The following is a 14,906-nucleotide window of genomic DNA, read 5'->3' on the forward strand; positions in this document are numbered from 1 at the left end:
AAAACAAATACAAAACAAAACAAATACAATATGTGGCCTGCGGGCCATAGTTTGAGGACCACTGAAGAGGAATTGTCATAACAGTGGTTGTCAATTTTCTAGATTATATTAGGGTTCTGGGGGATAGGTAAATAGGAGTATGAATATTGAATTGTTGATTTATAGTCCACATTGGCCATCTATGGACTTAAACATCATTAAATCCAAAGAGAACATTTTAATGTTGGCAAGTCTCAGATGAAAACTCCAGAGTGTCCTTAGATGAATTAATGTCTTCTATTGGTCATCTCAGAGGTGCTACTTATTCAGGCAACTGACACTGGCATTTCTTTTAAACTCAATTGGGGTTTGTGAGGGACCCTTTAGCAGCGAAAGTTTAAGTCAGAAAGAAGCTTTTGTGGCTTGGTGCAGACACAGTATTCTGAAAAAGAAGCATCAACATCTTCAGAGGAAGATAATAAGCAAATAAGGAATCATGAATTCTGTGTATAGTACTTACCAAATGGCTTTTATTTGGTGAAAAATATTTCCTTCATATTATCAATCTAGTAAAGCTGACTCAGGCCAAATTACTTCCAAAAGAACAAGAACCCATCACAGGTTGGTTATTATGCTCAGTGTCCTCAACTTGAACTTTATCACATTTTCTAAGTTCTGTACTGCTGAGTTTTGTTGAGGATGTTGAAAGTAAAGGAAACTTAAAGATGATGTATGTAGAGGAGCTCGTTTTGTCATCCTGGCAGTCAACCATCTGATATCTGCTAGTTATCCTCAAGTAGCAAATGGTTTAACTTGTTAAATGAAGTTGTTTAAGTCAGTGGTCTTCAACGTGTGGCTCATGGCTTTACACGGAAACACTGGCAATAAGAATTTTTGGACGCGGCTCAGACCTACTAAGAAAGAGGTCAGCTAGGAGATTGACTGAGAAATCTGTTTTGACAAGACCTTCAGTTAACTTACTTGATTCCTAAATCTGAGAATTAAGGGCGTCTTTGTTGGTCTGTTTGGTTTAATTTCTTGGACCACACTTAGAGATGCTCAGGACTTCTGGCTCTACACTCAGGGATCACTCCTGATGGGCTCAGGGGACCATATGTGGTATGGGGGAATAGAATGGATAGAAAAGGGTTGGCTATAGGGCAAGTGCCTTACCTGCTTTTTATCTCCTTAGCCTCTTCTTTTTTTACTTGGGAGCACACAATTTGTTCTTTTGTTCTGGTGGAATGGATTGCCTCTTGTCTACAAGTGCTTACCTGTAGGTATTAAGAGCAGGTTGCAGGGCCGGCGCGGTGGCGCTAGAGGTAAAGTGACTGCCTTGCCAGTGCTAGCCTAGGACGGACCTCGGCTTGATCCCCTGGCGTCCCATATGGTCCCCCAAGACAGGAGTGACTTCTGAGCGCATAGTCAGGAGTAACCCCTGAGTGTCACCGGGTGTGGTCCCCCCAAAAAAACCCAAAAACAACAACAACAAAAAAGCAGGTTGCTAAAAGCTTTGTTGTTCAGTTGTACCTCAGAATCATTGTGGGCTTTTCATTGTTCTGATCATTCTTGCTTTGAAGGGATACTTTGGGGCTAAACTGAACACCAGCCTGTCTTTACTGAAGGGTCTGGGGGCTGGAGAGATAGCATGGAGGTAAGGCGTTTGCCTTGTGTGCAGAAGGTTAATGTTTCGAATCCTGGCATATCCCATATGGTCCCTCCAGCCTGCCAGGGGTGATTTCTGAGCATAGAGCCTGAGCGCTGCCGGGTGTGACCCAAAAACCAAAAGAAAAGAAAATGGGTCTGATAACAATCTAATGGATAAGAGCTTTGAGGATTAGTTAAGAATGTTAATAAAGTGGGGCCAGAGAGTAGCATGGAGGTAGGACATTTGCCTTACATGCAGAAGGACTTTGGTTCGAATCCCAGCTTCCCATATGGTCCCCCGAGCTTGCCAGGAGCTATTTCTGAGCATATAGCCAGGAGTAGCCCCCGAGCGATGCTGGATGTGACCCAAAAACCAAAAAAAAATAAAAAATAGAATGTTAATAAAGTAACTTGAACCTGTCAAGTTCTCCCCTCCCTTCCCTCTCCTCTTCCTTCTCTTTTTCTCCCCTTCACTCCCCTTGCCTCTCACATCCAGCCCTTGTGTTTGTTCAGGAAAGAGGAGGTAGCCATCATGTTGAATTGACCATGATAGGTGGGAAACTGATTCAGACTAATAGATACTTCCACCTTCAGCCTGAAGACTGGTCATTCCCTTTAGAGAATTATTTTAATTTACCTTATTTTGTCTGGGATCCCTTCCCAGCAATCCTCAGCCAACTGATCTAGTGGTTCAATACAAGGACTTGAGAAGACTGTGGTGTCAGGAAATTATTTGAGGAACCCCAGAAGACCTCAGGGGAACATAGGCAAAACCTGGATTCAAACTGAGATTATAGCCCTTACGAACTCCTTAGCCTCTCAATGAACTATTTTAAGTGGGTATTTGAATGAAAATGTTGTGCCTGTCTGTGAAAGATGCATTTCTTATTAATCTGTCCAATGATTTCCCCCCTCTTTTTTTTTTTTTTTTTTTTTACCAAACATAGCAATGCTCAGGGCTTACTCCTGACTCTTCTTCACTTAGGAATTACTCCTGAAGGGCTCAGGAACCATATGAGATGCAAGGGATTAAACCTGGGTCAGCTGCATGGAAGGCAGATGATTTATCCTCTATTTCTCCAGCACTAACCCCTCTTTTAGTGGGAAAAAGGGTTGAACTTTGATTTGTCCCCATTTACATTTTCAGTTTCTGCTCCTCATCAAAACTCTGAATCTGGGAAGAGTACAGAGTGTTTGAGTATGCCAGAAAGCACGATTTGGGAGCTGAGAAGGGGACTTAAAGAGAGTGAATAAAATTTGGCCTTTTTCAGATCAGGAGAAAGGTCTGCACAAGTGGCCATAACATGCCCTAGTTCAAATGTGATACTCAAGTTTACAGTCATGGCAGACATAGGGCTTGCATGTGGCTCTCGCTTGTTTTACTTTGACACTGCTACTTCTGTTTCTACCATCAGCTCAGATTCAGTCAGTTAGGGCCACTCCTAATCAGGTTTCCAGTTCCTAATTCATTGACTTTTTGGAAAATGGATCACTGGCTCTGATAGTTGGCCAGTCACTAATCTATTAATCCATAAGGGTACTTCACAGAATGAAAAAGGAAGTCTCGATGCTCTGATGGGACACTTGGTTGGCTGGGAAGGCCAGCACTGCTTTTGCTGTTCTCCTAGACCTCCTATGCTTCGGTCTCTACCTCTCTGCCTGCTTCCTCATGGCTCAGGCTTTTATCTTGTTGACATGAAGTGTTTCACCTAGATAGGAGTAGTAATGGTGCAAAACAACAGGAATCAACTTGGACACTCTCTGAGAACTGAATGTTTACTTACCCCATCCCACCCCAAAATTAGTGACTTTTAAAATCTGAATTGAAAAATCTTTCAGTTCTGAGAGCCAGAAAGAAACCGACCAGAAGGAAAATTTTACTAGCATAAAAAGATGCAGAGGCGGTATATTTTCTTTAATTCTACAAAGCAGTACTAAAACCTTAACATTTCATCTAGCATTTGCTTTAATGTACTCCACCCCTTTGAAGTCAGGGCTTATTCTTTTTGCATAATCCTTTCCATGTTCCAGGTGTCAGCAGAATATGTTGGGGAATAGGGTGAAGGGGAATTCATGGGGTAACTTAGCTAACACCAGTACCCATGTTTAGCAACTTGGAAGTAAAAGGATGCTTTCCTTGAAATCAAATGACAAATCTTGTGATGTGCTCTGTTATCAGCTGCTTCACTTTGGGACACTTGTCATTCTGTGCTTGACAAAATGCCAGTTCTGGAAAAATCATACAGTTTATAGCGTGAGTTCTAGAAGAAAGAATTTGATGTGAGATGTGTTCACACATAGTCCATAAGTTATTTTGGCAAAAGTAAGTCTGTAACTCTGTAGCAGGAGAGGGAGAGCAATCCAAACCAATATGGAAAAAAAGGAAGAATGAAGAGAACTTGGAGACCTTCACTGTCCATTTTTATTGACTGGGTTGGGTTGGGTGGGAGACACCCTATGCTTTATCTTTGTCAGATCTGGCCTGAGGAAAAGTGATGGAGAAATTAAGGCTGGGGAAGTTGGGCATTGGTGCAAATGCCCAACTGGATCTGCTCAAACTAAGACTTTGAAACAGTGAACGAGAAGGTTCCAGAATCCTCCTCAGTAGCCCTCTTAACCTGTGTTATTGATGGGATCTCCCAGAATAAAGGCATTTGTGGGAATGGTGTGACCATATTTTACACTCACCCAACTACACTCTGATTTTTTTCTCTCCATTGCTCTCATCCCAAAGTTGGCCAGAGAGGTTGGCTCACTGGATGTTTGAAGATTGCTTACTCCACTTCTGAAGTCTGTTTTTGTGACACTGGAGTTAAGTCTAGTGCAGAATTCTCCACGACCTTTCTTCCCTGTAGATTCTTAGGAGAATAACCTAACTTGACAAGTCAAGTGAATAAGAATCTAAAATGTTATCACTGGGGAGAGAGCTCAAAGGACTGGAGAGCATTTTTGGTGTGCATGAGGCACTGACATCTCCCCCTGAGTAGCATGGGGCTCTTGTTCCAGAACTGCAGGCCTAAGCATTGAAATATCTGGTCCACACAGCTTGCTGGGTATCGCTGGGCATGACCCTAGCTCTTTTAAGAACTGCTTGGGAGGACTCCTTCTGAAAAAAAATAAGGAGTTAAAGTTTTGGGTTGTTTATTTTCTCATTTTAATTTTATATTTTTTAATCTTTTGTTTACCAGAAATAATTCCTAGATGTTTGAGGACATGGCAGACAGACAGGGATATGTGTTAGCAGTTTTGTCCTGCTGCTTTTTTATAGAGTTATAGTCAAGTCAGAGAGGAGCCCTGCCCTCCATTGCCCAAATTGTTTTTTATATTGAAGGTGTATTATGTCCGAACTATCGGAATGTATGAAGTATCTTACCTCTTTATTTTGTCTGGTTTTGTTCTGGGAACCATATCCAGCTATACTCAGGACTTACCCTGGCTCTGCACTCAGGGTAATTCCTGGTGTGTCTCTGAAGATTGTGCCAAGATTCAAACCCAGGTCTTCTGTGTGCAAGGCATATTCCCTACCCACTGTACTCTTTCTCCAGTACTGTCTCTTGTTTATATGGGGGGTCTTAGTTTTAAGCATATATCTTTAGAAGATTGGTTGCTAATATTCAGGAACAGTCTTGGCAACAGAGACATGGATAAGTCAATCTAATTTTTGTTTTTGTTTTGTTTTTCTTTAAAAAGAAAAAGAGAAGGCAAGAGTGTAATTTTTCATGGCCTGATTTTCCAGTGGTATTTATTTTGAAATGCCATCACTTAGTGGTAATGCATATTTGGAGACCTTGTCTGATAAGAATATAGAAGCATGCTTGGCTGTGAAGTTTTAGCACTAACCAGTAGCACATGGAAATGTCAATTTTATTGATCATTGCTGGGATGTGTCATGGAACCTTTACTTTCCTTTTGCAATCTTTAAGTAGCAGTGAAAGATTTTGCCACTTATTCAGGATTCTTCCCCTTTCTTGCCATACCTCTCTTCCTCCCAACCCCTATTCCAGGGATCAAACCCAGTACCTCATGTAGGCAAGGCAAACGTTATATGGCTAGGCCACCTCCATGGATAAATATTCTTAACAATATGGAAATTAGTATTGTTTCTACTTTATTGCTTATTATTATTGGGGGATGCATACCTGTAGTACATTACTGTTGGAAATGCTCAGATACCATGTGATGACAGAATTCGAATCAGAGTTAGCCATATGCAAGGTAAGTTAAGTGCCTTAACCATTGAATGTTCTCTCCAGCTTCATGAGTCTACTTTATTTTAAAATAACGCTTTTACTAAAATTACTGTTGAAATCAAAATTGATATTTTGTAAGTATTGAAGGTAAAATGTAATACTACTATGCCCTATCCAGAGAGGAAACACACTTGTTATTTCCTTGCTCTGTGGCCTATGAACACAGTAGAACTATGGTTAATAGTGGTCTATGGTGCTTTGTGTTGACAGGATCGCCCCAGGACATTTGACATGCACTCGTTGGAGAGTTCACTCATTGATATCATGAGAGCGGAGAATGACTCCATTAAAGGTACCTTTAAAATCTCCCAATTTGATTTTAGTAGATCATGAGAATGTGGTATTAGCTGTGTAAGTTGATGAGCAAGCTTGCAAAACAGTAGAGGTTCATCTGTGGTAGTGAGTCATATATATATATAAAAAGCTATACATAGCTTTTTTTTGTGTCTTACATCAATGGTCAGTGAAGGATAACAACTGTGATTCCATCCTAATCTCAGTGGTATAAACCCCAAGGGTGGGTGGTTCACCTGGAAGGAGTTGGATCCTGCCTTTCCCTTGCTTCTCATATCAGGCAAAGACAGCTGTGCTTCAAATCTCAAAGGCCATAACACTTGCCATAGCAGCAGTGTATACTCTTAGAGAGCATTTCAACAAAGTTGATCAGTTTCTTGACCAAAGTTGACCAATTCTTGGGCAAAGTTGAACTATTTCCTTGTTTTTGAAATCAAGTCAGCAATTTTAACATGGATGTGGAAATTAATCTTAGAATATTTATTCTTTATATATGTGTGTATATATATTTATATATATAATTGCTTGTTCTGCCTTGGATTCTAAGCTTGAGTCTCTCGTCATAGCTGTGTAATCTTGAGTATTGACTAGGCTGCCATTTTTCTATCTCAGTCTTAATAATGAAAGAGCTAGATGATCCAGTGATAGGTGAGGGATGGAGTTGGCAGGGACATTTTTTAAATGAATGTCTCAGGTAATGTTTGCATAACTAAAAACTAAAGCTGATAATTAACAGACTAGACTTTCTGTGCTCCTGGGTAATAGGGTTTTGGTTGTTTTTGTTGTTGTTGTTGTTGTTGTATGTGTGTATTTTATGGTGCCAAGGATCAAACCCAGAGCTTTACAGGCAAGGCATGTATTCTATCATTGAGCCATTTTATCATTTCTCTAATGTTCCCTAAGATCTGTCAGCCCCAATTTGGTAAAGACTACTACCTGCCAAATAATAGTTCTGGCTGTCTTTACGGCACAAAAATCGCTAATAGAAATTTGATTATTTTTAAGTCTTGAAATTTTTGAATATCCCACTTAAGTCCTTCTTTCCTTCCTTCCTTCCTTCCTTCCTTCCTTCCTTCCTTCCTTCCTTCCTTCCTTCCTTCCTTCCTTCCTTCCTTCCTTCCTTCCTTCCTTCCTTCCTTCCTTCCTTCCTTCCTCCCTCCCTCCCTCCCTCCCTCCCTCCCTCCCTCCCTCCCTCCCTCCCTCCCTCCCTCCCTCCCTCCCGGCTTTATGCCAAGCCCAGCTTTGCACTAAGGAGGCAATCTGTGGCTTTAAGTGGCATCCGACCTGGTGAGTTCTTCAAGTTAAGTTTCCATTCATTTTAATTTGGGGGGGAGGGTTGGGTCACACCCGGCAGCGCTCAGGGGTTACTCCTGGCTCTATGCTCAGAAATCGCTCCTGGCAGGCTGGGGTGGGGGACCATATGGGATGCCGGTATTCGAACCACCATCCTTCTGCATGAAAGGCAAATGCTCTACCTCCATGCTGTCTCTCTGGCCCCAAGTTTCCTTTCTTACCAATCCATAAAGCCACATTCTTTTTCAGCAGATAAATAATGTAACATTTGGACTAAGGGATGCTTCTGTGAGATACAGAGAGATGAAAATGGTTATGTGGTTAGGGAAAAAGCTTTCATCTTAAGAGATAACTGACTACAAAGGATTTTGAAGGGTTTTACCACATTCTTCCAGGATTTCTTTTTTGTTTTGTTTTGTTCTGGGGCCATAACTGGGGTTACTTCTGCTTTTGCATTCTGGAATTACTCCTAGTGATGCTCAGAGACCATATGGGATGCCCGGGATCGAACCCATGTAGGCCACCCTCCAGGAATTCTAGATGGCTGAACTTGAATCGGGAATATCTTCCTCCTAAGGGAAGATGATCTTGCTCTTGACTTTCTTTGTTTTTACCACTTCTTAACCTGCTTACTTGAGGGAGTTTCTGGGTAAGGAAAAAGGACCCCTTCCTCTCCCCCTCAGATGAGAGTCCCTGTCTCTAGCTTCACTAGAAGCTGCAGACACTTAAACTTTAGCTAGCAGAGCAATTGTACACGAGTCTGTGCACTGAACCACACGTTTCCTGCTTGGATACAGTGGTTGTGTAAGCGGTGCCCTTTGGGGATAGTGGATAGAAATCATAAGGGGTAATCTGCAACACTGTTTCAGCCTGCTATACTCGGGTCTGCTTCACTTGCTTCCTCTGTTCATTTAGTAAGAATTTGTTTTAAGAGCTGGAGATCTTCCCCCAAAGCTCTGCGTTTAGTTTCTAATTGCTGGAAGGGTCGTCCTCGCATTTTCAAAACACTTGGCATTTTTCCTCCTCCCTTCCTCCCTTGATTGCTTTATCTGAGATGGAGGGATTGCCCCCACTTTTCTACATTGCAGTGGATGTGTTGGATGTATTTGTGGACCTGCAAAGAGCCCATCTGCGCCTCTTTTCTTCGTTGCTAAGCAAAAAAATTACAATTGGCTTCAAAAGAAAATCACCAAGCTTGGTTGAAGGTGTGGTCTTCTAGAAAGCTTCTGAATCTGATCAAAGATCACGAATATGTTAGTATTGGGAAGATGATTTATATACATTATCTGTCTTTATAGGGAGCTGAGGCAAGTCCAAGTCACTTAAAAAGGGATACAACAAATACCAGGAAACCTCCCATTTTCCTTTGCCACACAATGAGCTTGGTTGTCCCGAATCTTCCCCCTGGCAGCCCCGGAGTACCAGATTTTGCAGGGCAGAAAATGGAGATAGATACAGATGTTTGAGAGCTGATAGCACACACCAGCTTGCTGTCGCCTGAGAACCCTGATGCTGCCTTCTTTGATTCCTTGGGTCTAGGACCCAATGCTTTAGGGAGAGTCGGACCACCCTTAGCAAGACCATGTTGGGAGATTGCGAGGAGGCAGTGGTTAGGCAACTTTGCTGCTTATTTGCAACTGGGATGCTTTTCTCTAGTTTGTATGGCTCATACCAAGTCCTTTAGAGCTTCAGAGAGAAGGTAGAGTGGAGATGTTCCAAAAGCCTCAGCTAGACTACCAGGAAGCCCATGGGTTGTGGAGGAAGCATTGAACAAAGTTTTGCATTTTAATATAGACACCTTCCCCACGGATTATGGGTGTAGATATCTTCCCTCTATCTCCCTTGAAACTCGGCAAATAGAACACTGGAAAGTAGCTTTTCCCTTTTTCTAGGCATTTGGGTTGTAGGATAGGATTTGTGTGGAGATTCCTTCCTTTGTGAGGAAGAATGGGGAGTTTTCTCTCCAGCATAACAACTCTATCCTCTCCTCCAAGGTCCTGGGCTTGCCCCAGTACAAACCGAGGTGTGACTTTTTGAACAGTGTGACTTTATTTTTCTCAGACTTGGAGGTGCTGTTATTTGGGTTCTTCATCCACCCTCTTTCTCTTCCCCTTTTTTAAGTGGAGAAGGGAAAAGGGAAATGTTTGGAAGAACCAGATGTAACTGGTTGTGAATCCTGATGTTTTGGAGCTGTGGATTGAAGACTGGCTGAAGCTCTCTCCCTCCCTACTCAGGACCTCCTGACCCTGGGTCAGACCCTTCTCTGGCCAATATACTGACATAAGATGGACTAGTAAGCGGAGACAGGCTCTCTTAAATTTCTTCTTGCCACACCCACTCCCCTTATTTTTTTATTGTTTTCTGAAAAAACCTCCAAGGGTTCTGTCACAGAGTGGGGATTTCTCCTAGGCCAGGGCTGATAGGGCCCTTTTGGTAACTGAGCCCTGAGCATAAGGAATCTTTCTCCCAAATCTGAAAGATTTGAATAGCTGCCTAAGAACTTGGCTGCATTTTGGATTTTCCCAGGGTTGAATAGAGGAGAGATGGAAGGATGGATTTATTCTTTTCATAATATTTTCAAAAGTTAAAGAGATGTGCTGCTTTGAACGGATTCTTTGCCCACATTAGCATTGTCTCTTAATCATGGTGTTTAATTAATCATGGTGTTTAAGGTTTGTGGATTTTGACAGTTATGATTTGAAGGCCGGGTCTGATGAAGGAAGAACCAACATGACAGTTATTCTATTCATTTCTTTTCATGCCTGGCATCAAACCCAGGGCTTATGTCTGTGGTGAGTGTGCTCTACCACTGAGTCACTTCCCTGGTCTCTGTGCATGACAGGATGTAGGCAGCAGTCATGTGGCTTGTGAATAAGTGCTTTTCTGAAAGATTTTACATTTTCACTCAAACTATTGTGTGTGACTTGGACGCCAGGGTTGGAACTTGGAGGTAGAGCCCTTGGTTGGCATATGTGAATGTTGGGTTTGATCCCCGGTACTGCAAAAACAAAAAAATCAAATGAAAAATGCAAAAGAGACTTCAAATAAGTCATAGCTGTGTGGATACCTGTTGGTTGGCAATCTTGGCACCAGCTGTGGGGCAAAAATGTTGAAATTGGCCTTACTCCATTCTACAAATCAGTCTGTCCTGGTCCCATGTGTTGAAAGTTCAGAAGACATGACTTTCATGAATGTCCACCATTTCTCTTTTTTTTTTTTTTTTCTTCCTTTCACATGATCACTTTCTATAGAGAGGTGGCTTGCTGTCTGCTGCAAGAGTGACTCTGTGTGCTAATATCTGCATGATGAAAGCCCCTTTGATGATGGATTGATACCATGGGGAGTTGCCTGGGAAGTGCTTCCGGCACGCCTTGATCCCATGATGTCATCTTAGAGTATGTTTTCTGCTGGCTTTGTGCAGAGGAAGTGCTACTACCTGATTCGTGGTGATCAAAAAAAGCCTCCAAAACACTCATGGCATTTATTTGATTTGCAGGAAGGCTAGAATAAAGCAGAAGGAACCCAGACATGATTTTTTTAAAGGGAGTTGTGGTAGGGTTTTGGAGGGGGCCTACCTGACAGGGGTGGAGACTACTCCTGGGCCTTTTGCTTAGGGTCCTATCTCTGGTGTCAGGGATCAAGCTAGGGTCAGACACACAATACAAGGCAAGCACCCTAACCCCTGTACTTTCTCCAGACCCTGTAAAACGAATTCTTCCCAATATGAAGGAAGGGAAGGCTGCTCAAGTGACTGACTTAGGTTCAGTTCCTGGCACCATATGGGATGAGCATATGCCTGAGCAATGCCAGGAGTGATCCAGATCACAGAGTAATGAAGAAACAGCACCTTGGGCTTTGACTAACCCCAATAACCTCCCAGCCCCTCAAAATAAAACTTAAAATTCTACCATCTCTCTGGTGCACTAGAATCTCAGTGACAAAGTGAAAGGTCTTTTAGTGACTGAGAGCCTCAGGCAAATGTCCTTTGAGTTTGGGGGTGAGCAGAAGACGTCTACCCTACCCCAGTGATCAAAGTGAGGCAATTGAGTGAAGGTTTCACTTTTAGATGACCTCTTTTCCTTCTGAAAGATGTAAAATATTATGATTAGAAAGCTGTGCTTTTGGCTTGTTTTTGTGATTATGACTCTATGCTTAGTTGCTGGTCTCTGGTCTTTTTAGTTAGGAGTCATCACAGGGTGCTGGTGAAGTCAATAGATCAGACTATGCCAATTAATTGATATGTGTGTCCTTTTTAGGCATATGAATCTCTTTCTGAAGCATGTGGTTGCTGAGATGAGAGACACTTAAAGGGCCAGAGAGATAGGACAGTGGGGAAGGTTATGCAACCCTGTTTCTGGCCTCAGTGTTGCACAGGGTCTGCCTAGTGCTGCTAGGAGTGACCCCTGAACACTTTTGGGTGGGTGTGACACATCTTCACCTCCACCTCCAAAAAGACCCTTAATGTCCAACTGCTGGAATCTTTATGCTAATGTCTCATGGTTTCTTTCACTTGTAGTTAACTAGTGTAGAGGTGGAAAGTTTGGGTGTTATTATGGTATAGCACTTCTGTGAAAGAATCCCATCAAAATACATCTAAATTAGGAGTGGAAAGACAATATAGCAGGGAAGGCATTTGCTTTACACACAGCTGAACTGGGTTTGATCCTCAGCATCCTGTATGGTTTCTGAGATCCACCAGGAGTAATCCCTATGTGCACTGCCAGGTGTGGCTCCCAAACAAATGTGTGTTTGTGTGTGTGTGTATGTGTATGTAAATGTTTAAAATTCTGAAAACCTTGATCTAGAGAACTGTTCTGTTTTGCTTTAAACCTTACTATGGGAATGTTCCTCATTGCCAATGAGAATACAACATCAGAGAAGCTTAATGGAGGGGAGAGGGTGAAGAAGAGGACGTAGGAATGAGAAGCACTAATCTCTGACTCTACACTCAGGGAGCACTCATTGCAGGCTCAGGGAACTGTTTGGGGGTGGTACTTGGGTTTGAACCTGGGTTAGCCTCATGCAAGGCAAGTACCTGCTATACTATCTCTCTGGCTCTACCACAATTTCTTTATCCCCTTATCCATCAGTGGGTGCTTGGATTGTTTGTATGCCTTGACTGCTATAAATAATGATGCAGTGAACTGGGTTCATATGTCTTTTGTGTGTTAGTATCTCCCATATCCCTGGCTAATTCCCCAGCAGTGGAATGGCTGAACAAATGGCAGTTCTATTTTGAATTGTTTGTAGAACCTGCATCCTGTTTTCCTCAGAGACTGCACCAGGCGTTCAGTCCCACTGCCAGTGTGCAAAGTTTCGCCTTTCCCTCTCACAGCATCTTCACCACCTCATGACGTGGCTTATCTTGGGGGCAGTGAACCTTCATCAGGCTTCTCATTGTCATTGGATTTTCAGTTCTCTGGCCATTAGTTAGGGTGGATGTTTTGGTGTATTTTCTGTCGGAAGACATTCCTGTGTCTTCCTGGGAAAAATGTCCACTTTTACGTATTTGGAAAGAATATTGTTTTGGGGTTCATTTTTTTTTCTGTTAATGATGATTTTTCCTGGTATTATTTTTTTCTGGCATTGTTTTTCAAATAGCACCCTACCTTCCCTCATAACAGGTACATGATTGTCAAGTATATGCTCTGTCAGTAGGTTTGTCTTTTAAAAAATTGTTTTTCTTCCTTTTTTGTGGGGGCATACCTAGCAATGCTTAAGGCTTACTCCCGGTCAGCTTGGGGGATCATATAGAGTGCCAGGAATTGAACTTGGGTCAGCCATGCACAAGTCAAGCACCCTACCAGCTAAACATCATTTGTTTTTTAATATTTTAATTCACACGTGGCGGCACTCGGGTTACTCCTGGTTCTGCACTCAGAAATCACTCCTGGCAGGCACGGAGAACCATATGGGATGCTGGCATTCGAACAGCTGTCCTTCCTGGGTTGGCTGCTTGCAAGGCAAATAAATGCCCTACCACTGTGCTATCTCTGCAGCCCAGCTAAACATCATTCTAACCTTGCCTCCACTCCAACTAATTCTTTATGTTCACTCTGTAGGCCTTTAAAATGTGTCTCTTCAGCGAGAGCTATAGTACAGTGGATAGGACACTTGCTTTGTACATGGCTGACATGGACTCAATTTTCAGCACTTCATATGGTCCCCTCAAGTCCTGCCAGGAGTTATTAATTCCTTAGCATAGAGCCAAGACTAAGTCCTGAGCACTTGTGGGATGGTGACCCCAAATCTCTCTGTCTCTGTCTTTCTCTGTCTCTCTGTCTTTCTCTGTCTCTCTCTGTCTCTCTCTGTCTCTCTCTGTCTCTCTCTCTCTCTCACATGCCTTTTATAACTCTTGCTTTTACTCAAACATTACTGTGAGGTGGGCAAATAGTAATTTACTATCTTGGCTTTTCTCTGGATTTCTTTAAATCTATCTGTTACTCAGTGGTATATTTTCCCACTTTTAATATTGCTTTTTCTTTTTTAAACTGTCTTTTACTGGCTTCATTGGGCTGACAACTCTGCCTAGTTTTTAAAAGCTTAAAAAATATAGTCCCTAATCACTGGCATCATAACATCCTCTTAAGGCAAGTTATCTTGTTGGTCTGTCTTCTAAATGTAGCATCAGAGTCAGAAGGCCCCTGGTTGGGATAAAAATAGCCTTCCTGCTTGCTGGCCTGTTGTTAGATTTACTGGCAGTAGGAAATCTTTTGAATTCCTTAATTGGGTCAGTGCTTTGCTGGTTTCTCTCTAGACATTTCCCTCTGCCTGAAATTTTGAGAAGATTTTTAGGCTATGCAGCCTTGCACCTGCCTTGTGTTACAGCTGAAGCATCCCTTCCTTTTCTATAACCTTCCATCTGCAGAAACAGGCCATAGATGGTGCTTCTCTTCCAGCTGAGCATTCGTTTCTCTTGCCTATTTTACAATCTGGTACTCAGGGCTCAGAGCTTAATTTGGGGGAGGTAAGATAAAAGTGTATTTCAAGAGCATTTTCCCTACAAACGGAAGCTCTGTTCTGATTTTAGCAAAAGGAAACACTACTGGAAATGAAAATTTCCAAGTTTTAATATTCTAAAATGCTCCTGGCTCCTTTGCCAACAGAGTTGTTTTTTTGTTTGTTTGTTTGTTTGTTTGGACCACACCCAGTGACTCTCAGGGGTTACTCCTGGCTATGCGCTTAGAAATTGCTCCTGGCTTGGGGAACCATATGGGACGCCGGGGGATTGAACCGTGGTCTGTTCTAGGCCAGCAATCACCTTACCCCTTGCGCTACCGCTTCGGCCCACAGCAGAGTTGTTCTAAAGCAAAAGGAGAGCAGTTTATTTTTTCCTCTTCTTGCCCTTAGAATAAACATATATCCCAGTTTTATTATTTGTTTTTTGCTTTTGGCTTTTTGGGTCACACCCGGCAACACTCAGGGGTGCACTCCTGATTCTGC

At 42.4% G+C, this 14,906-nt stretch overlaps 1 protein-coding gene across 4 annotated transcripts in view; it reads left to right on the forward strand.

The window, feature by feature from the left end:
- The window catches only part of CPEB4 (cytoplasmic polyadenylation element binding protein 4), a 60,308-nt gene that overhangs the window by 11,620 nt on the left and 33,782 nt on the right, over nucleotides 1–14,906 (forward strand). For all 4 annotated transcript variants that reach the window (XM_049776047.1, XM_049776048.1, XM_049776049.1 and 1 more), the window contains exon 2: nucleotides 6,087–6,168. In XM_049776047.1, the coding sequence (XP_049632004.1) occupies nucleotides 6,087–6,168 (82 nt within the window). The remainder of the gene's footprint in view (nucleotides 1–6,086; nucleotides 6,169–14,906) is intronic.

This window comes from Suncus etruscus, chromosome 6 (genome assembly GCF_024139225.1).
Source record: "Suncus etruscus isolate mSunEtr1 chromosome 6, mSunEtr1.pri.cur, whole genome shotgun sequence".
NCBI lineage: Eukaryota > Metazoa > Chordata > Mammalia > Eulipotyphla > Soricidae > Suncus > Suncus etruscus.